The 27,114-nt window shown below is 36.8% G+C and overlaps 1 protein-coding gene across 1 annotated transcript in view; it reads right to left on the bottom strand.

Annotated features, from left to right (window-relative positions):
- The window catches only part of OFCC1 (orofacial cleft 1 candidate 1), a 332,335-nt gene that overhangs the window by 46,574 nt on the left and 258,647 nt on the right, over window positions 1-27,114 (bottom strand). Inside the window, 1 exon segment of the mRNA XM_037844751.1 lies at window positions 599-805. Coding sequence (XP_037700679.1) covers window positions 599-805 — 207 coding nt within the window.

Raw genomic sequence — 27,114 nt, 5'->3', positions numbered from 1 at the left:
TAAAAACTCAAATTCAACCCACCTAAAGACATTTTAGGATGAAAGATTACTACAAGAACTTTGCCAAATGCTACTTTAAAAAAGTTTTTAAAGATTTAGGGATGGAGACTTTTCTTTAATAGTTAAGATTTTTTTTCATGATAAAGAAATGAATGACACCATCTCATTCTTTTTGCGTGAGATCATTTAAGTAAAGGGCTGTGAGCTAAACTGTGTTATTGAAGTATTCATGGACTCAGAACCCTTTTTCATCAACTTGCTGATGTTAAAAACTGTTAACTTGACTAACCTTGTTAATTTAGGCAGAATCCTAAATTATTTCACAGGTTGATTTCCTGCCTCTCTCCCACATAGCTATGCACAAAAACTTTTTTTCTTTATATGGTAACTTGGTTTCCTCAAGAAAAAACTAAAATATATCTTGAACTCCACTATGGTATTAGAAAAATTAGTTACAATATGCTTGCAAAGTAATTTTGAAGACTTTGAAATCAAATTATATATATATATATATATATCATATAAAATACCACACACCTACTTTCATGCACTAGAATATACATAGCATTTGCATTAAAATGTTTTCATATATACCTACCTCAACAATGGCACCAGCTGGGAGTCTGAGAAAATGGCGGTATAGTTCTTGGAACCCACTGGGATAAATGGTATAAACAGACACATGAGAAGTCGAATCTTCTGGACCAAGTGCAGAAGTAGAAATTTCATTATGACGAGGGAGGTCACAGCTGGAGACACCAGACTCCACTCCATGGCTTTTCCAGATGTAATCATGCACTGCCACCTAGTGAGAAACAAAGCCCCCCCACCCCACCCCCACCCCAAAAAGAACAGAAAAAAAAAATTAATTAACTTCTGGCAAGAGCATAACCGATTTTAAATGATTTTACAATAAATCTGAAAGTCTCTGCCATCTGCAGTGCTTGCACTCCAATCCATGCATATTTTTATGACATATATCTAAATAGCGAAGATAGACAAATCCCTGGTGTGTGCTCCATAAAGTTAATTCTACACAGATGAAGCTGTAATTGGCTCTCATATTAACCCAAAGTAGGAAGATCAAGCAGGCTGTGACAATGACAGTGTTGATTAAAAAAAATGCTTATTGATGGTTTTGTGAATGGGTTTTTGTGCTTTCCCATCCAAAGGAATCTGCTCTCTTCTCCTTACTTGCACTGTGTTAACTGCCAAACCTCTGCCATCACCAACTCAGTAGACAAAGTACATTGATGACACATTTTACTGCAGTGCACAAAGCAAGATTTATGCATGCTGTATGTATTTACCCACTATTTTTTCTTTATGACAATCCAGACTTCTGTATTTACTGGACAGACTTGACTTTCTGTTAGGATTTGTCAGGTAATGATTTCATTGCCTAATACAGTGTGACCCTATGGGACCTTCAGTAATGTTAATTGAATTATGAATAAGTTGAAGAGGCAGTCTTCTATTGGTTATTTAAAATATTAGTGATAAATATTAGACCATATCACTCCAAAATTTGTTCAAAGCCAGTGGATCTTCTTGTCTCCAGATATCTTTGTTATCTTTTCCTACAACAACAACTGAGTTAGATGCTTTCTAAAATTCTCAGTTTCTGTATTAACAGATTCCAGTCATTACAGTAGATAAAGGAAAGATTTCTGTGGATTTTGGCTCTTGTTGAGGTAGAAAACATTCATTTGCTTTTGCAGAAGTTACATATCAAAAATGTGCTCCACAGTTAACTCCCTCTAAGATGATTCACCAATACTTAAAAATCCTCAGAAACATGGAAAGATTTAATCATAGGAAAGAAAATTCTGGCCAATTACTATTTAATTCAAGCTGATAACTTACAATAAACCCCCAGGTTTTATTGTAAGGTGACTTTTCTTATGACTTTTCTTATGAAAATTAAAAGGTGTGATTAAAATATGGATGGGCATGTAAAGAAGTAGCAAGTGTCTTGAAATGGCACGAAGAAGAATGATCAAGGTTTAATAAGATTAAAAACAAATGTTTACTGTGGAGTCACTTGATGTCAGACTTTTGAGGAGATAGAAACAAGCATCAGGAACTAAGAATCCAGCAGGAATTTGCAATACGAGACTGGCATGTATTTAAATTAAAACAAGCTTGATTGTGATGAGTGGGCAGAAGGAACCTTACCAAGTGTATTTCAATAGGTCAGAAAAGCATCAACAGTGCTGCAGATGCAGTCCTAGGAAAGGCACTGAGATGTGAAAGTTCACGGTGGGGTCAAAGGCCAACCATGGGACAAGGGGCTCAATTGTAGATGAGGTGTGAATACCACAATGTGAGGCTGGAAATGTCATTTGGTATTGCGAAGACTCCGCAGACTGAGCAAAGATATTTCTAATGTAATTCATAAAGGTGGGAAGCTGCTAGAGAGTTCTGGGTAGAAGAGAGGTTTGACCTGACCTGAGTTTTAGAGAAACTGAGCCAAAGGCATCATGGAGGGCAGGTGCAAGGGCTGAGAGACAGGAGACTATCTCAGCAAAAATGGATCATGAGACCTTGCATTTGGGCAGTGGCAACTGGATTGGAGATGGAGTCAATGATTATTTTCTGAGAATCAGCGGGGTTTGGTTATAAGCTAGATGGGAGATGTTAGTAAAAGAGACGGTTCAGGGGAAACAAGCATGGGACACCCAAGGTCCAGCTATACCATTGAAATGGATTTGGAGAGGGACAATAATCAATTCACATTTGGATGTGTGTAAAGGAGAAAATCATTAAATTAGGTCAAAATGTCAAAATGTGGTATGGTAGCAACTATGGAAACATAAATCAGTTCATATCATTCTTCCCATGCACAAGAGGCTGGAGTGGCCATTAAAAAACATGCAAATGCCCAGGTTAAATCAAGAAGTAGATGGGGACAAGGCTGCTCTCCCAGCCCCTTAGGAAGTCTGTTCATAGACGTAGGATCAGGCCTCCTATCTCCTCATTCTGGGCACACAGCTCAAGGCCAAGTAGCTCTTGGGCTTTATATATGTCTCTCATTTAGGGTGAACCCATCCACTGATGTTTGCCAGGCTCTGGAAGTGAAAGGTTTAACTTCAGGCAAGATAGAGTAAAAGAAAAATGGGAACGGGTTTGCTATGTCATGGAGAACCAACAAGGGGGTCTCCAGTCGTTTCCTGTAGTGCAAGTGTGACAGGAGTTAGAGGGCAGCTCTTGGTTGTCTGGATGGATGTAAGCTTCTCTGTTTGGTAAATGCAACATGAAACAAATCCATGTTTTCCCCAGGACATCATTTGTGCATTTTCAGGAAAAGGAGATGGACACATTGTCTGAAACTCAGTAACTCTTGCTTTACAAGTTGATTCCTTTCTAAGAGAAACAGACCTTGAAAATTTAGGCAGTTAACTCTGCAGAGTAGATTAAAAAAAAAATTCTTATTCATTTTGATATGTGCTTCCTTCTTCCTCTGCTTTTTTGATCACTCCTAATCCTAGGAAAGGCAGGGGTGAATTGCCTTCTGCTCAAAGACATCTTTGACTGACAAATGTCTAGGAGGAAAGGGGCGAGTAGACTGGAGAGTGAGTGGGCATTGTTTAATGGCCAATTACTCCTTAAGGAATACAGTTAATACTACACACATGCAAACACACATACACATATGTTTATATATAATTTATTTAATCTGTGAAACTCTGTCAGTTGGTATTATCAGTCCCATTTTATAGACACGGAAACAGGCTTGGAAATGATAAGCAACTTGCCCAAAGACCCAGTTATGTGACATTTACTAAGAGACGATCCTTATTCATCGACCTCCAATTTCCCTATATTCCTCACCCTCTCTTTAAGCTTCACTGGTGAATTTGAAACAAGAAATTAAATGGGCTCACCTTGCTCCCTTCTTCTCATTTTTTGGAGCCAGGCTGCCTCAAGGAAATACCCACATTCTCAACCCATCCTTACTCTAGTTCTAGCAAGGACAGGCCTCTTTAGAGCACAGTCTTGCATTTTCCAGTATGGTCTGTAGGCAAGTCTTCTTTCCTTATGGAGTGATGGATTAGCAAGTCTACTTGGCTGCCGATCTAGAACCACATCTTTCAGACAGTTTTATCCCATAGTGAGGCTGATATTTTTTTATTTTCTTTGGTCTGGTTCCTGTGTCTCTTTCATAATTTTCTTATATAGCTTAGGTGGGGAAAAAGGGGTATGACACATTTAGCGTCCCCAGACCTCCACCAATAATCAGGCAACTTCTGATATTTGAATCTGGGTCATTCTGGCTCTAAAGCCCATGGTCTTTCTATTCACCATGTAGTAAAATGTATCATCACATTTTACACGATCATCTTTGTAGATCGAGGTATGGTTACAAAATGTGGATGTGTTTGAACATGATTGTAGATGCTGAATTTCCCCTTCAGCTAAGTGCTCATTGGGAAGTATCAAGAGCAAGATTTTTCCACTTATTTAGTCTGGGTGGGAATGTTGCCAACACCCTCCTAGACTCAAATGGATTAATGGGCAGTGTGTCATGGAAAGAAGAAATAGAGGCAGCATCCAAATCACTGAAGGTATTCAATTCTACTATCCCATAGATAGTTCTCAAGGTTCTTTGTCTATGAACTGAAGATTAACTAGAAAATATCCTTGCAGGACTTTTTCCCTCCTGTCTTGGGAACATAAAGTTTCAATATTAAAGCAGTTGTGGCCATTTCCAGAATTTCTAGCTGGCATTACTCAGGATTATTAAGAGAGTCAAAACATTTAAGAACAACGAGGTGTGTGGATCAAGTTAAATCCTATCCTATTGCTTTATAAATATGCATCTCCTTTTGGAAAGAACAATGGAGAGAGCCACAGGAAATGAGGAAAAAGGACTCCTAGAACTTCACTTGAAATAGTTTGAGAGTATTTCAGTTACCGGCTGATATATTGAGCATTCTCACAGTTGCCATAAAAACACCCTACCCTACGGGTAATTGCTTAATATTCTGATTTACAACCGAAGACAGCCTGAAGCAATTGGGGATGCTTAGCTTTGAAAACTTCCTCAACTGCTCCCTAGGGTTAAGAAAGTAGGGCAAGGCAAAAAGGAGGAATACAGGTATTTTATTACAAGGACTAAATTTGAAGAGGAGCTGATCAGAGGATGGACAGAGAGGTGGGGAGTGATGAGTAAATCACCGCTCAATTTCCCTTAAGTCCTCTAGCTCATTTCTGGCCAATCCATGTGGGTGAACATGTTTCCCTACAATCCTGTTTTCTTGACCTTGAAATCCATTTCCTTAAAATTGGCTGTGGAGGATCAAGCTGCTAAGCCAACTTCTCTGTGATATTTGATCACCAAGCTTAAATGTTCACATGGAATATTTCCCATTTAATTTTATCTCAGGCCATGAAGGCGATCCAAAGGGAGGAGGTTGAAAGTGTGTGAAGGCAACCAACTGACAATTTGGACCTATCTGCTTAGGGAAGATGGAGGGATAAAAAGAAGGAAGCAGAATATGATTTTTTCTACAAACTGAATTTTCAGAGGTGGCTCTTTTCTCTGTTTTTTAGTGAATGACAGTTAAAATATTTGGCAGACTAAATAGTATCCATGGAAAATTGGAGTTCACCCAGGATTTCTGCACAGTGGCAGGTCTGAAGGCACCTATTGTCCCCAACATAAACTGAAGTTAGCTCCACAAATTCACTCTCCTGTCATCTGAAATCTCTTCCATTGAGCCAATCAAATCTGTCCCTTCATTTCTAGGAGAGCCCAGTTTGAGTTAATAAATCTAAAGAGAAAGTGAGTCCGGAGACTACACATATAGGACACATCTGAGGAGCTAAAGCTGATCCTGATCTGGAGGCACAGAAACTTAGAAGAACCCTCAACATGCCTGGCCAGTGTACAGTAATCGGCAAATGCAATTCATCATTCAGCAGAAAAACAAGTTAAGGACGGTAATTCTACAGTAGAAGAAACAGGCAGGGACAAGTTCAAATGCCACATATTTCACAAGAGAGTGTAATTAAAACAGGAATATGAGGCTGTTAATTGCATTATAATAGTTCAGCATGAAATTAGGTCTGATATGAATCTGATATGAATGTCCTTATAGTGGATTTGTTTATGTTTTTATAATTACACAATGGCAGATAGATTTACTGCACAGTACACTTTTAACAGCTCTTGAGTGGGTTTTTCTTTCCTCGCTCAAATTTGCATTCTGTTTACAAGTATGGAAAGTTGGCATGACGGAGTGGGGTCATAAAATTAGGTCATATTGGATGATCCAGTCATTCTCCTGTGTATTTGAAGCTTAGAACTCCAAATAAGTTGTGCCTTGATGACTGTGATTTTAGTCACCATATCTTTAGGAGAGAACATTAAAAAAAACCTGGGTCTCAGTAAAATGGACATCTTACCCAAAATACAAGTTTCATTTTGCCTTAGAAGGTGATGCCTTCTTTTAGACTTAATGAAAGCATGCCGGAGGTTGTGTATGTAGCTCTGTAATATCACATATTCCACCATAAAACCCCCTCCACCCCCAAAAAAGTCAAAAAGTCAAAGATTTGTGTCTCGTGAAAAATGGTAACTTTTGTACACAAGATGGAAACGATATAACACGAGTTGGCTTTCCAAATGGTAAAATTAAATGATCTTACTTGATCCCTCCATAGTTCCTACTTTTTGGTAAGAAATGGAGCTGGTTCATGTAAAAATGTAAACTCTGACCTCTACTTAAATACTCAAACCTTTGATAACATCAGAAGTTATGGAAGCATGGACACATTTGATAAGGTTTTCAATTTTCATTTAGATATGTTGATTGCCATATAGCATGTGTGTATTAGTAATTTTGCACATTTCTTCATTTTGCGTGTTGTTTTGTACTAAAAGAGCAAAAATTTAACAATTAAATTTTTAATTTTAAAAAATTAAAAGATTACCTACAAATAAATTAGGTAAGTAAAATGATTATGGTTTGATGTTTCTTTCTTTAACATTATCATTAGGAGTATAGAACAGGCACTCAAGTAAATTTGAACCAATTTAGAGAGAGGTAATAAACTATGTTGCATTGCCAGAAAGCCATACTTCTAAACAAAATTATCTGCCCTTAATTTAGAGAGAAATTATGCAATTTGGAGAAAGTTAACATATAGCCATATGTATGTTTGCACACATTATATAATATGTTTTGCTTTCATGAACATCCCTAAGTTTAGCAACCAACAATTTTACATCTCACATCTGTTAGAGGAAATATGTGCTTTTTATAACACTCCTGCAAAATCCTTGAGAAATACACTAGGAAACTGTTAACAACTTGACTTCTGGTTATGAAATTTTTCAAAGCTCCCGGAAATGGAAATAAATGCAGGGGAAATTCAGGTTATTTCACGAAAGGAGAAAGTTACACACATCTCGGTGGGATTCCCGAGATTTTTGCTTGTGGATATGTATGCAAATGTTAATAACAGTACTGACACAACTATATCTGATCCTATAGATTTCTTTCAGGGTGAATATACATATAGAGTGATCCTCTCGGTCCTCCTTCCCACCACTCTCTGCCTTTTCAGCATGAATGTGAAGCACTGACTTGGGTTTTCAACAGGAAGAACAGATGGTGAAAGCACTCCTGCACTCCACTACAAATCTTAAATCAGGAATGGGGAGAGGAATCAAAGGGTGTGGAGATGAAGGCAGGACGAAGAGAGGTAAGGGAAAAAACGGAAACTTCTGTGCTCTAGCCACCCACTGCTCTTTTAGATAAATGGTGCAGGTGGTGAATGCATTGTCTAAATGCAAAGTAGTCATAATGACGTGGCCAGCAGTATTTTCCAGTCAGGTAATTAACTCTTGATAGCTGTAGGAAGGAAAATGTTTAACTTTACAGTCAGTGTGTAAAACATAAATCATGATCAGACAATTGCACAATATACTCAGATCTTCAAATTAAAAGAGAACCCTGTTTTGCTTCACTCCAGTCCAGAAAAGGAAAAAACAATGACCAACATGAAATTTGGAAGCTATTTGTCAATTTTCTCAATATTCTGGTTCCTGGTACGGTTGAACTGAAGAAGAATTGGGTTGATTCTGTTAAGACAACCAATTTCGTTAGTCCAGTTATCAGAAGGAGACAGATCTGACTGCTCTTTTTCCTTTGGGAATAGTGGACTTCCAACATGGGCCGCAGACCTGGTTAAAGTTTACTCAAGTCCAGTCAAACCACTGAGCCACTAGAACAGTTGGTAGAATGAACTTTGGGTGCATACTAATAGGAAGATTGCCTGCCCTTCTCTGTTTAAAGTAATTATTCAACTAGCACCTCTACCTCTGCTTTGATGTGTAAGGCATGGAAACAGAAGGTGTTTCCTCTCTGCAAAGGAATTGCTCATCTCACAGGGCACCTCCCAATCCATGCTGGTAATGAATAACTGGTTCCTAGCCCATCCTTTGGATTAATTTTCTCTAATGGTGGAAAAATACAAAAGCACAAAACAAGCAACAAATAGGAGCATGCGTGTCTTTTACCTTGTTTTCATGATACATAACCCCCAGATTTAGTGGCCCAAATATTTTTGAATCAACTGAAAGAAATAAAAAAAAAACACTATAAATTATGACTAGAATTTACTTATGCTCTTACCATACTTCTCCCAAATACCAAGTTAAGCAGTACACATTGGCCAAAGATGGAGGAGACAGAATCCAAGAAGAGCAAGAGGATACTTATCAAATGCTGATCATCCTACAGGAGCTTTTGCAATTCCTCTTGCATCACTGTCACCCAAACGCCTACTTGGCTCATTACATTCCTCAAAACTTTACTCAGGTGTCACTTTATTAGCAGAGTCTTTCCTGACCACCTATACAAATCAGTATCTCCACCTTCAGCCATACCCTATGCCTTGTTTTCATCAGAACACCAACTAAAAGTATCACTATCAAACATACTATATAAATATACTTGCTCATTTGTTAATTGACTCTCTGCATGCAAATGTAAACTTATTGAGAAAGACAATAGGGACTGGCACAAAGGAAGCATTGACTATGTATTTGTTGAAGAAATAAGTGAATTAAGTGCTTTAAATGTATGCAATATTTAAGGTAATCTATTTTTCATTTTGTTTTTTTTGTCATGCTTTTCTTTAAAGCTACTGAAATTGAGTCATTTTTATGAACTACCACACTGATACGTAAAGCTCAGCTGCTCTTTTATGTTGGAGATTCTAATAATACCAAGGGCATTTCTTCAGAAATGTTCGCCGTGAACTCTCTACCAACTTCCTCCATGCAAGTTGTAACTGCCGATTTCTTAATTCTGTAAAGTTTGTTCACCTGCTATCTCATCACATCACTCCACCTACTCCACCCACAAGCCCAAGATTGTCCATGTCATAACACTTCTAGAATAATACCCCTTTGCACGCACAGTAAGCCTTTATTCCAGGAATTGCAATGCATTATATGATAATTAATTGTGTCCTTAAATAGTCCTACAAGTGAGAAAGAACTACTTTGATTTTTTAGATGGTAAATCTGAAATAAAGGATACAAAAACCACATTCTGACCTTCAGTAAGAACAATGCAAGGAAAAGAACAAATAAACTAAGTTCATCTTCATCCAAAGAGTAGGTAGGGATGTTTAATGGTTGAAAGGCAAAAGAAAAAGTATTGAGCTTAATATCTTCCTCTTAGAGAAATGGTGAATATTTCCCAAGTCCCCCCCCCCCCCACAACTATAAAAATAAACCGGTATGTTGCTTTGGTACTTCAAAACTAGGACTTTTTTCATTATTTGAAAACATGTTTTGAGTTACTGATCTAAGCTAGATTGTATGAGAAATACAGCATAAAAGATATTTTCTTGGCCCTCATGGAACTTCCAACTTAGTAGGGGAACTAAAGCACACATGTGAATAACTATAACTTAAAACTAGAAATTTATATTAAAATTTCTAAAGGCATTTTGAGGAGGGAAAACTTATTTATGGAAGTGACGAAATGAGATGGCTCATGTTAGATATTTCCCCTGGGCTGGAGCTTTGAGGAAGGAAGAGAAAAAGTCCACATCTGTGAAGATATGTATTTTGTGCTAAAAAAAAAAAAAAAAAAATAGTGGTGCTTGGTGTTCATGTCTTAGCCAAACTTACAGCTTGGTGACTTTCAAGGGGACTAGGTTTCCCATAATTTTTACACTTTTTGAGTTTTAAGGGAATAGTTTCTGGTTCTCCAGTTCATCATGACATTTGATCATTTGATCCTGCTCTTTGTTTGAATGTAGTTCTCTTTTTGAGGATGAGATTTCCAGAGCAGAATTTTAAAAATGAAACATATAAAAAAATTGATTGCAGCAACAATTCTCAGAATTCATCAAGAATAAGAATATTAAATAACACATATTTAGGCTCCATTATGTAACAGGCTCTGTTTGGAGCCCTTTCCTTTATTCATTCAATCACCTACTCAAAAAAAATGTATCTACTGCAATCCTCTTTTCTGCCAGAGGAATATGGAGCTACAGAAAAGAACCAAAGAGACCAGATCTTTGCCCTTCTACAGTTTGTATTCTGTAGGAGGAAGATGGATAAGAAATAGCTAAACATATCATAAGTGCTATGGAAAAATGGAGCAGGTAGGGAGATGGGCAGAGGGGAGAAGAAAGAGAAGAAGACTATCTTGTTGCTATTTTGTTCAAGGAGTGCCTCTTTGGGAAGAAGGCATCTGAGCAGAGACCTGAATAAAGGGAGGCTTTGGGTCATCTTCTAATTGGAAGAGCAGCTTGAGAAGAAGGCACAGCAAGTACAATGGTTGTGGGGACAGTCTGCATGCCTTGTGTTCAAGAAATTGTAAGGAAGCCAAAAGAAATGAAATAAGGTGAGCATCAGGAGAGGGTAGAAGATGAGGCCAGAGAAGCGGGAGCTGAGGGAGGGCTGCAGAGCACTGAGGGCTTTTGTGGGTCACTGCAAGGACTATGGCTTTACTCTGAATGAACTGGGAAACAACTGGACATTTTGAACAGAAGAGTAACAGGTATGACTTATTCTAAAAGGAAATATTCTGACTGATCTTGAGGGTTCAACTGTGAGTGGGGACAATGACACTCTACATGAATGATTGCATTTAATTCTTATGATTATCTCAACTTTTAGAAAAGAAATTAAAGCATAAAGGGCTCAAGTAACCTAACCAAGGTGACAGTTAATAGTAGAGCCAAAATATCCACAATGAAGAGCAGAGAAAAACTACTGAAGAATAATAAACCAAAGACATTCAAATATCAAAAGGTCTAACATACACGTAATTGCAGTTACAGGTGGAGAAGAGAGTGAGATTAGCGCAGAAAAAAACTGTAATAAGGAAAGACTGAAAACACCCCCACAATAATTTGAAAATAACTTCCTTACAAAAATCTCATCAAATCCCAAACAGAATAAAATTACAAAGGACCTCACCTCAACAAATCATAATCAAACTGTTGAAAGCCAAAGATAAATAAAAATCTTTAAAGCATCCAGGAAAAAAAAATGACACAAAATGGGTAGGGGAAATGGAGAAGAATGATCTCTGACTTTTTGTAAGAAAAAATAAATAAAAAGAAAGAAACAGCAGTTAGATGACAAAGGAACAAAATTTATCACCCAGAATTCTATACCCAGTGAAAATATCCTTGAAAACTGAGATTGAAACAACTTCATTTGTAGATAAAGGAAAGTTGAAAGAATTGTCACCTGTCAGTCTCTACTACAAGAAAGGATATTTTTCAAGCTGTAGGTAAATGATAAAAGATGGAAATTATTATCTATAGGAAGGAGTAAAGTAATAGAAATGGTAAATAAATTGATAAATATAAAATAAAATGTTCTCTTTGTTCCTATAATTTACTTACTAGGCAAAAATTATGACTACAATTTTACAAAGAATGAGAAGAGAAATAAAATGTTATCATATTCTTATAAGTTTACTACATTTGAGAAGCTGGAATTGAGAAGTGCTAGGTGTGAAGTGATAATGGGTATGTGGGAAATAGGAATTATGATATGCCAGGTGTAAACTGTGACACATGATAAGCTAAGGGTGCATATTGATAGCCTTAGAGAAAACACAAAATATAATGGGACATTACCAATTGAGTATCTGATTAACACAAAAGGAGGCAAGAAAGGAGCAAGAGGAGATTAGAAAAACAAAAGGGACAAATGAAAAAGAAATAGCAAGTCCATATACCCAATCATATTAATATTTACTTTATTTATAAAGAGACTAAAAACTTCTATTAAAAGACAGAGATAGTCAGACTGGATTAAAAAAATAATTAATACCCAAACATAGGCTGCCATTAAGAGGTACATTTTGAATGTAAATATACAGGCAGATTAAAAGTAAAAGGACAGAAAAAATAGGTGATGTGCCTACAGAGATAAAACTGAGTTCAAGGCAAAGCATGTTATAAGAGAAAGAGGGTTATTACATAAGGTAAAGGAGAAATTCATCAGAAAGACATATCAATCCTAATCATGGCAGAGCAATGTGAATGAAAGTGAGATGAGCCATTTCCAGGAAGGTCCCTTAGGAAAGCACACATGCCTGACCCATGGTCTTTCCCACCCTTTGTAATGTCAATGAGCAGAGCCAACTTGCATGACCCAGTGTAAGCAATTCAGAGTCTACCCTACTTGTCCTTGTAGAGCAGAACAACACTCAATCAACTCAGACTAACATGTAAGAGACCAAAAAACTTCTTTTTTCTTTAAGACATTGATTATTTCTGCTCAGAGGTGGGGTGACAGCACGGACATTACTTTGTGATTGCAACTTAGCTTACAAGTGCACCCGTTTTGCAGTTCGGTATCCTATGATACAGAAAGTTAGAATTATTCATGTGGTTAACATAAATTTGTAATGTGGTTGAGTATTCCTTGATTTCTAAGTGATTGAGCACACAGCAGTGTTGAATTTTATATATGATTCTTTGCAAGTTATTCTTACTTGTGTTTCTTTAAATTGAGTTCTTTAATGCATTTTATTTATATTAAAGTTTAAAAAGCCAATAAGGATATATTGAACAAACTACTTCTTCCAATTCTTTTGTTAAACCAAGGCCAAACCCAAAATACTTTTAAAACAGTAAATTTGGGACCTCTTTGATTAGATTTAGTGTGAGCACAAAGTCTGTAAAGATAGATAATATTTTAACATTTATTTTAATATCAGTATCATAAACTATTCATTATATATTTCCCTATGCTTTCAGTCTATCATCCTTCCTTTTCTCTGGAAAGTACCTTCTAAACTAATCATGAAAACAAAATTCTAGAACTGATTCTTATTATTTGGGCAAGAGTCTTAATTTCTCATGTTTCTCATCAGAAAATAAAGTTATTACACAATGATGTCTAAGATAACTTCAATTTCAGAAATACAGATTAACATGTTAGAGTGAACACCTAAGAAATCCAAGATTGAGAGGTATAGTATTACATATCATCAATATTTTGACTCTTTTTGAGTTCCTATAGTTAGCCAACACATTTTTTACCAAACTTTTCCCCTCAACTTTGTTTTAATCGGAAAGTGTGCAATGCCAAATGACACAAACAGGACCCACCCATGTGCCCATCTTAGGAACCAGAAAACCCAAACTTGAGTGACAGAACCATGACTACCAAGCATTTCTCACTTACAGCCTAGAGGAAATGAAGGTATTTCCAAAGTTTTTGTTAAAACGTTATTTATTAGTATGAACCTCATCTGCTGTTTGGCTCTCCATCTTAACCAGAAGTACTCTTACTAGTCAGTCTGAGCCAGCATCTCTGTTTAGATAAAGAGAATGGGGCAGCTGGATCTCTGAGTTGTTCGTTTCAGCTGAGTTATGATGACAGGCACTAATGGCCAGTTTCTCTCATTTATTCACTCACTTATCAGGAGACTGAGGGACTAATGGATGAGTGGTTAGCTGGGGGTGAGACTCAGTGCCCTCTCTCTCTTCTTCCTACACACACACACACACACACACACACACACACACACACCTGACAAAGCACCCCATGAAAATGAAATCCTATTTCTTGATTGATTGATGGGCAAATTGAGTAGACATTTTAAAAAAAGACATATAAACTGATTATTGAAAGTTGATTTTAAAACTGAGTTAAAATCATAAAGTTTAAATTGTCTTTACTATTTTGTAGCTAAAAGGTATTGTCACTCATTTAGCTTTTGTTACACTAGCTCAATAGAAGGAAATTTACAGACTTTTAAGTAGTTTATAGTGAAAATGCCCAAATTAAGTATGCCAATGGCTCTGTGGTGTAATAATATCTTGTATACAGACAGGAATTTTCCAGTGGAGAAGATTAAGCTAGAAAGTGGCCTGAGACTTACATGCTTAGAAGGGAAGCATTGGGGAACCCATTCCCCTCCTGGGGTACTGTAAGAGAAGAGCTGGGGAGGTGTGTGCAGAGAACACAAGGCAAGGCATTCTGCCTCAGCAGCGATTCCAGAAATGACTGGGCAGGACTACTCAAGTGGGCAGCTTCAGCTTTCACCTTTCAGATATTCTAATTCCCAGGTCATCCAGTGAACACATAGAGATGAATGCACACAGAACTCAACTGATAAGATATTCATGGGTGCCTATGTAAAGGAAAACAATAGAAAACACTGACACAATTTAACTTAGGTAACTTACTAGGTGGTTATCAAAATGTCTAGATAATAGACTATGAGTTCCTACTGGTTTTCTACTCATAAAGGAATTATTTTTTTGGTAGAGATTAGGGTGCACTGAGGAGGTTCAGCAGGAAGAATTTTGTAAAGAAGAAATATATGAAATGAGTTGGGGAACATGATGAAAGCTTGTTATTAGGGGCACGATTTAATATAATTCCTGCCATGAGTATCTCCAAGGGATAACAGCAAGAGAGGGAAGAGAGGAAGTTATGTGAAAAAAATCAACACAATTATTTTAAGGTGGAAGTTTTGAATATAACCGAATGATATATCTTCAGATGTGACACATCTAATTGGAAAAATGTCACAGGAAGAGACTAAAAATGAGTAGGGCCACTGAAAACAGGTAATTGCAGATTGAAGAGAGTAAATGTGTTTTTCGATAAAAGAAAGGAATAAGGCAGGCTAAAGAGGGTGGTAATTCAAAGTTTTGGAACTAACTGTGTATCAACAAAAATTTCCCAAAGGCTGGGAAAGAGAAAGACAGACACGCAAAAAGCACACACATAGAGAAGAAATAAGCATTTATAGAAAGAGGAGCTGGGAGAGCTGAGGGAAGGCTGTCATAAAAAACACATTGCATAATACATGATGGATCAGTTCTATTATTTAACTTTCCAAAAGATGTAACAATACAGAGATATGCTAACTGCAGTAGTCAGCATTAATTTACAGTGGGAAAAATAATTAGAACCTCACTTTTTCTGAAGAATGGAGTGAAAATGTAAACAATACTTCCCTCCAGGCAAGTGCTTTATCAAGTTGACAGGTGCATTTGAATTTCCATGGGTGGGGGCTATAATAGGTTATTTATGTGTCATTTTAATAGAAAGACCCAACCGGCAAGATGGACAGCAGACTTTATCAGTACTGCTGTTTGCAACTAATCCTCCAATTTAGTACCCCATGAAAATACCTGCAACAAAAATCTGTCCATTTTTCTTTTACACTCCATTATGGAAAAATCAATATGGACGCTATTCATCGCAAATCTCCTGCTCGGCGGGTGCCTGGGACACAACCTGAAAGGATATGACAGGTCAGTACTCTGGCAGGGCCCATTGCTTATGGTTTTATTCTACCACATTCTGCCACCCCAAATGACCCAGTTACCCTAGTATATGTTCAATATTCAAGGCTAGAGACCTTGAATCTGATTATCTTAGGATCGACTTCATCTGGAGTTGGTTTTAGAGCCAAGAGGAAGAGTTTATTAACTTCAAAACTTAACAGATTTCATTTTTATCTGGTTTTTAACATTCCTGCAGTGAATGATAACTGGTAAATTTAGTGAGTAACAATCCACTTCAGCAATGAATAGACTATATAATGACTGAATTTGTCACTATTCAGCCAGTAGCAACAAAGACATAGTTTGACTAGCTATTTTGCAGGAAAATGAACTTTGTTTTTCCTCAGAAACATCTCCCCCTGGTTTTAGAGAGAACCCAAAATCCTATGTTCAGTGGAAAAGAATTCTACCTCCCAAAGTGAATACATATGAATAGAACTGTTCCATGAGATTCTGACTGGCAATTACAAAGCTACATGAAACTAATTATCAAAAGGTTCAGAATTCAACATTTTCCTTGCGGAAGTGTCTTGAAGGCAGAACATTCATTGGATTCTTATCTGTTTCCCTCCAAATCACCAAAATTATCTAACTGCCTAATATTTATTAGGTCAGTGAGTGTTTAGAGTAAAAACTCATATATTCAACTTATCATTGTTCTATAACATATTCTATATGTTAGCAAAAGCTAAAGATTTTAGAAAAATGCTAAAAACCATAAATGATCCTTATGCAATCTAATTAAGATTCTAATTAACTTAAATTTAGATCAGTTGAGTATCAGACTGGCTAGCTCAACATACATTCCAAACCCTCACCATGCATCTTCCAGGACTATAGCACAGTAAACCTAAGACATTTCTCAGAACCTCTCTGTTCTAGTTTGCTAATGCTGCCAGAATGCAAAACACCAGCAATGGATTGGCTTTTATAAAGGGGCTTTATTTGGTTACAAAGTTACAGTCTGAAGGCCGTAAAGTGTCCAAGGTAAGTCATCCTCCTTCACTGGAGGATAGCCAATGGTGTCCAGAAAACCTCTGCTAGCTGGGAAGGCATGTGGCTGGCGTCTGCTCCAGAGTTCTGGTTTCAAAATGGCTTTCTCCCAGGACGTTCCTCTCAAGGCTGCAGTTCATCAAAAATGTCACTCTTAGCTGCTCTTGAGGCGTTTTTCCTCTCTTGGCTTCTCTGGAGCAAAGTCTGCTTTCAGTGGCCATCTTCAAACTGTCTCTCAGCTGCAGCTACTCTCTCAGCTCCTGTGCATTCTTCAAAATGTCCCTCTTGGCTGTTGCAAGCTCGCTCCTTCTGTCTGAGCTTATATAGTGCTCCAGTAAACTCATCAAGGCCCATGCTGAATGGGCAGGGCCACACCTCCATGGAAATTATCAAATCAGAGTTATCACCCACAGTTGGGTGGGGCACATTTCCAAGGAAACAACCTAATCCAAACATTCCAACTTAATCCCCACTAATATGTCTGCCCCCACAAGATTACATCAAAGTACCAGTACACTCCCTTTCAGCTTTATTGATTCCTTTCTACATAAACTAGTCAGGAAAATGTGGTTTTCCTCAACCCGGAACCCTGACCAATGAGAGATCCATAGACTGTCCCAAGAATTTTCGCTAGTTGAGATATAAACCATCAATTCCATTTTAAAATCACAGTTCTGTGCATTATATTGACATAGAAGTTGGTATTCCACAAATGATCCTTCCACATCAACAACTTTCCCTACTTTAATGACTTTCTAAAAACCAAGTTATCTTTTATGTGTCTCTTTCTATTATAATACGGTATCTACATATCTATATGCATGATCAGACATAATCAGATGCTATTTCATATCAAGCATTCCCTCAAATAAATACTTACTGAACACCTTATTGTATTCTGGGCATTTTCATAAAGTATGTATGAATAAGGACAGTGTTCACTGAAAGAAAATTTTCTTCAACATGTGTGTTGTTATTTCAACAGAGTTTTATAAGAGGGCAAAACAAGCTATCTCATGTCTTTTGGAGAAGAATAGGCCAACCACATATATAGGATTTACTTGTGTTGAAGCTTGAGGTAATGATTCTGGAGCAAGTTCCTACCAGACTTGTTGATCACAAATGATATAGGAAGAATGGCTCTGCCAAAGGGCCAGAAAAAATTTATCAGTAGACTCTTTTTTATGGGCCTCAATTCTAAGGACTATTTGCTTCCGACAGTTCCTCAGGTGATAATAAAACTGATTCATTTAGAGGCAAATAAATTCTATGATATAAACAAACTCTTCCAGAAGTGACAGTTTCTTTGAAACTTTTTGATATGTAGATACATCTTATATCACATGGGCTCACATATTTCCTCAAGGGTTATATAAACACTTCTAAACGATGCCAAACAATGGAGCAATTAATTATATAACTCTTACTTTTGCTCTATGATTGTTTTATGTGTTTAATTTTTGTCTTACACTCCTGGCTAGTAAGCTCCTTTACTACATACTTTATATGTCTTTATATCCTCCTGAGGTATTTACTGCAGTGTCGGACAAAGAAGTGGCTCGATAAATGCCAGATGCACTGTTAAGGATATCTGGCACTTTCAATGATTTTTAAAGATTCAAGCAGGTTCATAGTTCTGAGATGTCTTATTAGTAATATTTTAGTTTCATTGCCCCCTTGCAATGACCTGAGGAAGCTCCTTCATTAATAGGCCGAAATTGCACATTCAAAACACAGCTTCCAGCAATATCAGCTGTGTGATCAATGTAACCTTGAAGAATTCGTTGTAACTTCAACGACATTAGGGAAGGTACAATAAGAAATATTGTGCTGCGGATTTATTGATTTGTGACAGATCATATCTGGATTTGCATCCATTTTGCAATCATTTTTATTGAAAAGCACAGTTCAAACACTGGAATATTAAGAAATATTTGTAAAAAGCTTCAACCCCTACCTCTTTTGTCATGTGAATGATTAACGTGCCTGGAAGAGGTGATATGATTATTAGGGGGTAGGTGCTGTGTTCTCTTCCAATACTTATCAGAAAGCACATGATCTGAAGACAAACTTCATTACATTTGGACTACTTTGACAATTTGGGGTATAATCAAGTGAAAAGGAACACTGGACTCAGCTCAGGAGATCAAGGTTTGAATGGCATTTCAGTCTGGGCCTCAATTTCCTTATTTGGAATATCAGAAGTGTAGCCTAATATTGGTAGAAATATGACATATGACAAAGCAAGTGAAATTGTTAAGCCTAACGTTTTCATCATCTTCATTCTATCAAGTTAAAACAATAATCAATTTTTATTAGGAATTAGATAACTATACTTAAATAGTTTAGTAAATGAGCATGTTATTAATAATGTATAGGCTTCCAAACAAGTAAATATTATATACCGAGCCCTGGTTTCCTTCTGCAGGAGACAGCTTGCTCGCGGTCTTTATTTGTGCATCTAAAGATCACCAAACTGCTCCTCTCACACAAGGACCATCTCCTCCGAGTAGCTGTCACTTCGGTGACATGAAGAATGGCAGAGGCTTTTAAATGGTGTTTGTTTTAAGCCACCCTCCTAACCCTAGCCTGCTCTAGAAAGCCAAGGGGCTGCATTCAAACTCGGTTTAAAATAATCTCTGTTTTTGTCCTGTTCCACGACCATCAACTTGGCCCCTTCAAAAATATCTGATCTCTTGTATTTCCTGATTTCTTACCACACGTCAAGTGCGTTAGGCTTCCTAAAAACACCATGCCCCATCATGTCTTCTACGTTTCAGGACTTTGGTAAATAGAGGATGAAATTTTAAGTGACAAGGTGATTTTTGATGATGTATGTACACTCAGTCTCTACCTGCTTTAACAGGGGACTGTATCTGAGACTGCACACCAAGCCTTTTAAGCTGGGAGCAGTGAGAAAGAATGCTGCACTTTAAAGGCTGAATAGTGTTTTCCTGTTTCTCATAGAGATTTACATTCATATTAGAAATTAGACTACTCCTTTGTATTGAGGAAATAATTTTAATGAGCCACTTCCCTATTTAAAGGGAAAGTATGATTCTGTTTGGAATGGAGAAGACTCCAAAGAATGTGGGAAAACTGCTGTAAATAATAATACAAATTGTTGGGTAGATTTAATGTAATAATGTAAACTTCATTATGTATAGTTGTATTTCCCAGGCAATTTTTTTTGTTGCTGTTTTTGAAACCTGTTTTTACATTTTCTATTCTTTTGACTTTCATGGAAATGAGACACTGGACTGTATGTAAACTAGAGAAGAGGAAACAGGTACTGTGCACTCCTTGTGGGGAAAGGAATCTAGCGGGGACTGGGCAGCAAGAAGATACAGCCAAAAGGGACACACATGGAGATCCTTGTCTTGTGAATTCTTGAAAGAGAAGCTGAACTACACGTTGAAAATGAATAATTTGCTTCTGTTAGCCCAGATTATACCGACAGATACTAGGAAACTAGGCAGGGGAGATAAAAATGTGCCTTATTCTGTCACCTAAGGGATAGGTAAAAAGCCTCAGTATTGCCCTAAACTGATCTTAGAAAATTAGAAAAAAACATAATTTTTAAGAGTAATCTTTGATCTTAAATTTAGTCGATCATACAATGAAAATTAAGAGTTATACTTTACACATCACTGTAGAGTAAGGAAATAAATGCAGTTCAGATAACAAAGTATGCAGAACCAATGAAGCTTTGAGGAAGACAGAACGTTTTATAAAACAAGGGAGACTACAGTTTTATAAAATAAGATGACAGAACCATATTAGAAAATGGAAATTATGAGAATAGTAGAAAATAGTACAGATTATCTCTTTGAAAGACAATGATTCACATTAGATTTTAAAAATGCAAATACAAGCTGCTCACAAGGAGAACAAAAGCCATATGTAAAGGTAAAGAAGAATAACTTTTTAAAATTTATTGAGCACTTGCAGTGAGCCAGACATGCTTCTAATTGCTTCAGTGGGATCCCCTCAATGAATATGTTGTAAGTGTATCACTGTCACTCATTGGGGATTTCTGCTCACACCCATCTTAATTGTACACATTTATTTTGTGGTTACCTGCCCCTCCATTGAAGCCCTTGCTCAGGTAAAACTGAGCAAACTTCCAGTTTTCTAGGAATGACCTCATGGAAAACTCCATCCAACTATGCACTTTTAGGAGAGCAATGAGTTATAAAGGGAGTCTTACAAAAAAGTTCCCTTGCTCCTGGAGATGAGACATTGTGAACTATGGATGGGAAAGCTTTCACTGCAATAATCTTCTTGCAAATGCACTTAAAGCCAGCCTGAGGATGAAGCAAATATATAGAGGAAACATGCAGAGAAGATTTCAAAGAAATGAAGCAGAGGACAGTCAAACAAATTTGAGTTGGAGTCAAAGGTATCCGAAAGGACACACATTTTACAGGTGAGGAAATGGAGACAGAGAGATTAAGTAGATAGAATCAGTATTTAAACTGTTAAATTTTATCCCAAATTGTACCTAGAACCTCTAAGCTATTATGTGCAGAGATTCATAAAAGTATAAAACATTATGCAGAAATTCTAACTGCATACAAAATAATATTCAAGGCAAAAGGAAAATGAGAATCATTCTGTATTTCTAAAAGGTAAAATTGTGGCCCCAATTATTAATTAGCTCTAGAAATTTAAATCCAAAATTCTTAGAAATATAAGATACCTGTAGTATCATTACTTTAGAATTCTTAGACATTCATCTGAGTTTTTGATGGATCAAGCATTCCAAACAAAGACATAAGGTATTTTAGTATACTAATAAATAAGGTATGAATTAATGAATACTATAGAAAAAGACATATAAAACTGTAAATCCTACAACAGACCATAATCCTTTCTTTCAAGTGTACATTAAACATTTATATAAATGATCATACGTTAGACCAAGAAGATAAGCCTCAATAAATTTTCCAACAAAAAGATATATGTCAGACATATTCTCAGAATACATTACAATAAACTGGGAACTAATCACATAAATTCAAATGAAAAGCATAATTACATTTGGAAACTAAAAACATAACAACAACAAATAACATCTTTGACATACATATTATGTCAGAAAATAAATCAAAACTACAATTAATTATAATTTAGAAAATAAAAGTAGAATAAAATACAACGAAATATAATGCAGCCACATAGTTAGAAAGATTCATAGACATAACTTATGCTTAATAAAAAAATTAACAGTCAAAAAAGAAGTTAGCAAACACACATTTAAAGAAATTATAAATAAATATAAAAGTAAAAGTAAAGGAGTGAAATTGATAAATAAATTCACTAGGTACCTATCTGAACAGAACAAAGAAATGTAATGTAATCTAGGCAAGGGAGAATAAAAACTGAGAAAAATAAATGAAATTTACGTTATAAATAAGAAAAGAAAGTTCTAGCATATGGTGGTTTATATGTTTCCCTCTGGCCTGATAGCAAGTCATGTTTAGTAAATTGATGTGCTCAGACTGCAGAGGTCCATTTACAAGAGGAACTTGGGAGATTCTTCAAGAAGTGCTCATCCTAAAGAAATAAAGAGTCAAGAAGACAAGCCTTACCCATTAACAGTGCATCCGTCAAAAGAGAGAACAAACAGGTTCTGGGTATAGCATTGTCATTTTCACCCTGACTTGTCTTCAAGTCCAGTTCAAACAGAAGTTCCATGAAGTGCCTCAGGTTTACTCCTGGGTATTTTAACCAGCCACAAGGTTCAGGGTCCCACCCGCAGATATCATGAATCAGATTCCCCTCTGCTGGTTCCTGGGTATCCTTGTGGGAAGCATAATACTAGAGAAGATAGAAGGTGACCTCCTGAATTCTAGTTCTATTGGTGCCTTTGGTCCCTGAGGAAACCAGAACTTAATGAATCTTTATTAATGAGTGTACCAGTTTGTATATACTATGTCCCCCAGAAAAAGCCATGTTCTTTGATAACAATCTTGTGGGGGCAGACGTATTAGTGCGGATTAAGTTGGAACTTTTGGATTAGGTTGTTTCCATGGAGATGCGCTCCACCCAATTATGGGTGATAACTATGACTGGATAATTTCCATGGAGGTGTGGCCCTGCCCATTTAGCATGGGCCTTGATTAGTTTACTGGAGTACTATATAAGCTCAGACAGAAGAAGCGAGCTTGCTACAGCCAAGAGGGACACTTTGAAGAATGCACAGGAGCTGAGAAGAGAGGAGCTGCAGATGAGAGACAGTTTGAAGACTGCCGTTGAAAGCAGACTTTTGCTCAGGAGAAACCAAGAGAGGAAAAACGCCCCAAGAGCAACTGAGAGTGACACTTTTGAGGAACTACAGCCTAGAGAGGAACGTCCTGGGAGAAAGCCACTTTGAAACCAGAACTTGGGAGCAGATGCCAGCCACGTGCCTTCCCAGCTAACAGAGGTTTTCCAGACACTATTGGCCATCCTCCAGTGAAGGTACCTGATTGTTGATGACTTACCTTGGACACTTTATGACCTTAAAACTGTAACTTTGTAACCAAATAAACCCCCTTTATAAAAGCCAATCCGTCTCTGGTGTTTTGCAAAAAAGCAGCATTAGCAAACTGGAACAGTGAGCAGCAGTGCCCAGGAGAAATGCTGGTGGCCAGCTGAAACCACAGATCCTGGAGCAGATCCTGAGCTCTGAGGAGGGATGTTCACTGGAGGCCCCAGGAGGCCGACGCGGGTGATGACATCGTGTGCTGGGTGTGGGCACAACTTGTTCCTGACACCCAGGACTCCTTCAGGAAACCCAGAAATGATTGCTGGCTTTGGGGAGGGGATGGCTATTATGGCAAGAAGTTACAATACATGCCAGAGAAATGTGGCCTCCAAAAATGGAGATGTTTTATAGTAATGTGACACATGACTCAGTAAATAAATTTGTAAGTCTCAATAAGGGTGACAATTTTCTGGGAAAGTATAAATTTCCCAAAAATAAGCCCTGGGAACAACCAGAAGAAAATCTCAGTAACCAAGAAAAAAAATGAATATATTATCAAAAGATTATTTCAAAAAAGGGCCCTATGTCAGAATATTTTGCTGGTGAATACAATTTTCAAAAATTTGATTCTTTGCATGCTATTTAAACTATTTCAGGCCAAATAAAAGTACTTTTATGAAACTAGCATAATCATAAAATCCAAATCACAGATAACATTATAAAAAAAGAGAAATATGACTACACGTTTTTAAGCAAACTTTAATAATTACTAGAAAATTATTTATTTAGTGCAAAAAAAGAATTATCTCCTTCAACCAAATAAGGTTTCTCTTAGAAACAAAAAATTATGACACAAACACATTACACAAATATTAAAACTATATTACACAAATATATTCCTAGAGTACATCAATAAATTGAAAGGGAACCATAATCTAAAATTGGCATTAAATATGTGGGAAACTTCAAAGTCATTAACAATCAAAGAAATACAAAAAAGATAGAATTTTATTTCAAATTGACCAAGGTATAACAAAACAAGGTTGCTAGTGGTAGTGATGCATTAGAACGAATATTTTCCTACACCACTGGTGAAAATATAAATTGTTATATTTCCAGAGAGCAATTTGATAACCAGTCTTTTAAAATGTTGCATCTTTTGACTTGGTAATTACACATCTAGAAAATGAATGTAAGGAAATAGTTACATATGTGGACCAAGATTTATGCATAAAATGTTTATCACTGATTTTTCAGGGTAGTGTAAAATTAGTTAAAAAAAGTATTTAAATGTTAAATAACAGGAAATAAATTAAATCAGTGTTGGTACTTCCATGCAATGGAATTTTGTCAAATATTAACATAGCATTTTCACAGAAATGTTGGTAACACTGGAAAACATTTAATAACACTGGAAATGCTTTAAATGTATTATATATATACACTTTACGTATAATTTTGGTCATATATATATATGACCTAAATTTTTGTGAGATTATAAATAATTTTTATGTTTTCCTTTACACTTATTCTGTGCTCACCAATTTTTCTAGTGTGAGCATATATCCCATTTATAATCAGAAATTCAATGAACATCATTCAAAAATAAACATTTCTCTTCAGAAAAAAAGGGTATTTACTTTGAGGCATGTGAGCCTATTTGTCTAATTTAAGAAAGAAATCCTGTTTCTTTAAATTCAAGTTCTGTGTTGGGGCTACCACCAGGAGGCTGTGCTAAATTTCCCCCATTAAGCAGTTTCCTAAGGAGAAACCACCTGATCAAGCACTCATTGCACCATTTCTTCAGATTTTTAATTTCAAAACATTTCACTTGGCAGAGGCAATCCAGGGATTCCTGTCAGTAACTGCGGGTATTTGGCAAAGATAGTGGAAACACAGGAAGGAACCAAGTACCAGAGCAAGCTGACACATTTTAATCAGTTTCTAGCAAGGGAAGAGCCAAGATTTACAAGGGCCTCACACCCCTAGATATAAGCAAAGTGACACACTCCAGTGTCGCTGGGAGGATTTATAGAAACGTTATCACTCAGAGAACAGGGACCTCAATACAGAGGGGTTGGAAGAGAAGTGTTCAATGATTTCGCACACTAAGCTTCATTTCAATATTGTTTAGGGCTCCTGGGGCTTCCTGTGAAACTCCATCAGTTTGGAAATTAGTGGATTGCAAGGAAAATTGCACATTTGGTGACTCTTTGGCTCAACTGTTTGATACACTAGTGGCCTGGCCTAAGTTGACCCTAATTTCAAGGGGGAGAAATCTGCAGAAAATGACAATGGATGAACAAAAACTTTTTTTTTTTTTTTTTTTTTGCATCTGGCACAAACTACATAAAAGAAAGAAAGGAAAAAAGAAAAGGAAAGCATGAAGATAGGAATATTCTAAGGAGTTTTGTGTATAATTTAAAAGTAGCTCTAGGGTATTTCAACTTATATGGCCAGTATGTGCTATATGGGGTACGGTGACGCATGCAGCTTTTGAACTTGACAGCACTGCAGAGATAACGTTTCCAGACCCCCTCCCCTTCATGAACAATTTCTTGCTGTATTATGTATTGTATCTACAGCTGTGCTATGTTCAGTGGCCATAAAACCATTCATTTGTGTAATCTTGGGGCAAAAAAGCACCACAAAGAGAAGCAATGGAACTGGGAAAATGATCCATCTTCATTTATGCATTTAAAATTTTTCTCACTGTGATAGCCTGGTGAGGTGGATGTCTTCTCATGAAAACCACTGAGAGCCAGCTGCCTCTTCCTCGTCCAACAAACATCAGTACAGAACATAACATTAAGCATTCATAATCCTGTGTAGAAGTACACAACATCATCCTAACTAAATTTTCTCCTTTTACATCCCCAAGACTTATTAATACATGGGATAAAAAGCTGTGTGAGCTCTAGCTTCCATGGTGTATGTGATGAATCTCATATTCCAGCTGTTCAATTTGGAAGCTTTCGTCCCAGATTCATCAAGTTCTAGTGGAAATAAACAGAATGCAAACATCTGATTCTCACAGTTTGTCTAAGCATGCTTTTCTCATTTCTCTTCTTTCTTATAATGCCCAAAAAATCACGTCAATAATATTCTTGATAGTCTCAATTCTATCGTATTCCATCTCAACTTAATCTATGTTTTGTCACCAGACTTTGATATATACCTCAAATATTTTAAGTCCTTTCCCTGGTGAAGATACACTCTTGTTAGCTACACTATGATGCAAGATCTTTGCAAGAACTCTAAACATTGTCCATAAGACTGTGGCCTCTTCCTTGTCAACTCTAAATCCATCTACACTCTTTTTGGACTTTAAATATCATCTATGTGATGACAATGACTCTAATTTTGTATCCAATTTTTATATCTCATTTGGAGCTTAACTAGGGAAGAATTCATTTCCATGCTCCTGCAGTTGTAAAACCACTTTTTTTTTTCTTCTGGTTGTCAGCTGAGGACTGCTCTCAGCTCCTAGGGACCATCATCAGGTCCTTGCCACATGGTCCCCTCCGCAGACAATTCACAACACATTTCTTCAAGACCAACAGAAGAATCTCTGTCACTTTGAATCTCTCCTCTCAGTAAAAGTCTTGACCTTCTTTCAAAGTACCTATCTGATTAGGTCAAACCCAGCCAGGATAGTCTCCCTTTTGATTATCTCAAAGGTATCTTACTAGAAAACTTACACCACAAAATACTTTCACATTTGCCACGTAGTGTAACCTAATCATAGGAGTGGAATGCAGTCGTATTGACCAGTACTTCCCACATTCAAGGGGAGAGGATTACAAAAGATATGTATGCATGGGATATGACTCCCGGGGATG

Source organism: Choloepus didactylus, chromosome 7 (genome assembly GCF_015220235.1).
Source record: "Choloepus didactylus isolate mChoDid1 chromosome 7, mChoDid1.pri, whole genome shotgun sequence".
Lineage (NCBI taxonomy): Eukaryota > Metazoa > Chordata > Mammalia > Pilosa > Megalonychidae > Choloepus > Choloepus didactylus.
Note: the sequence above shows the minus strand (reverse complement) of the source record. Positions and strands in the feature narration are given on the sequence as shown.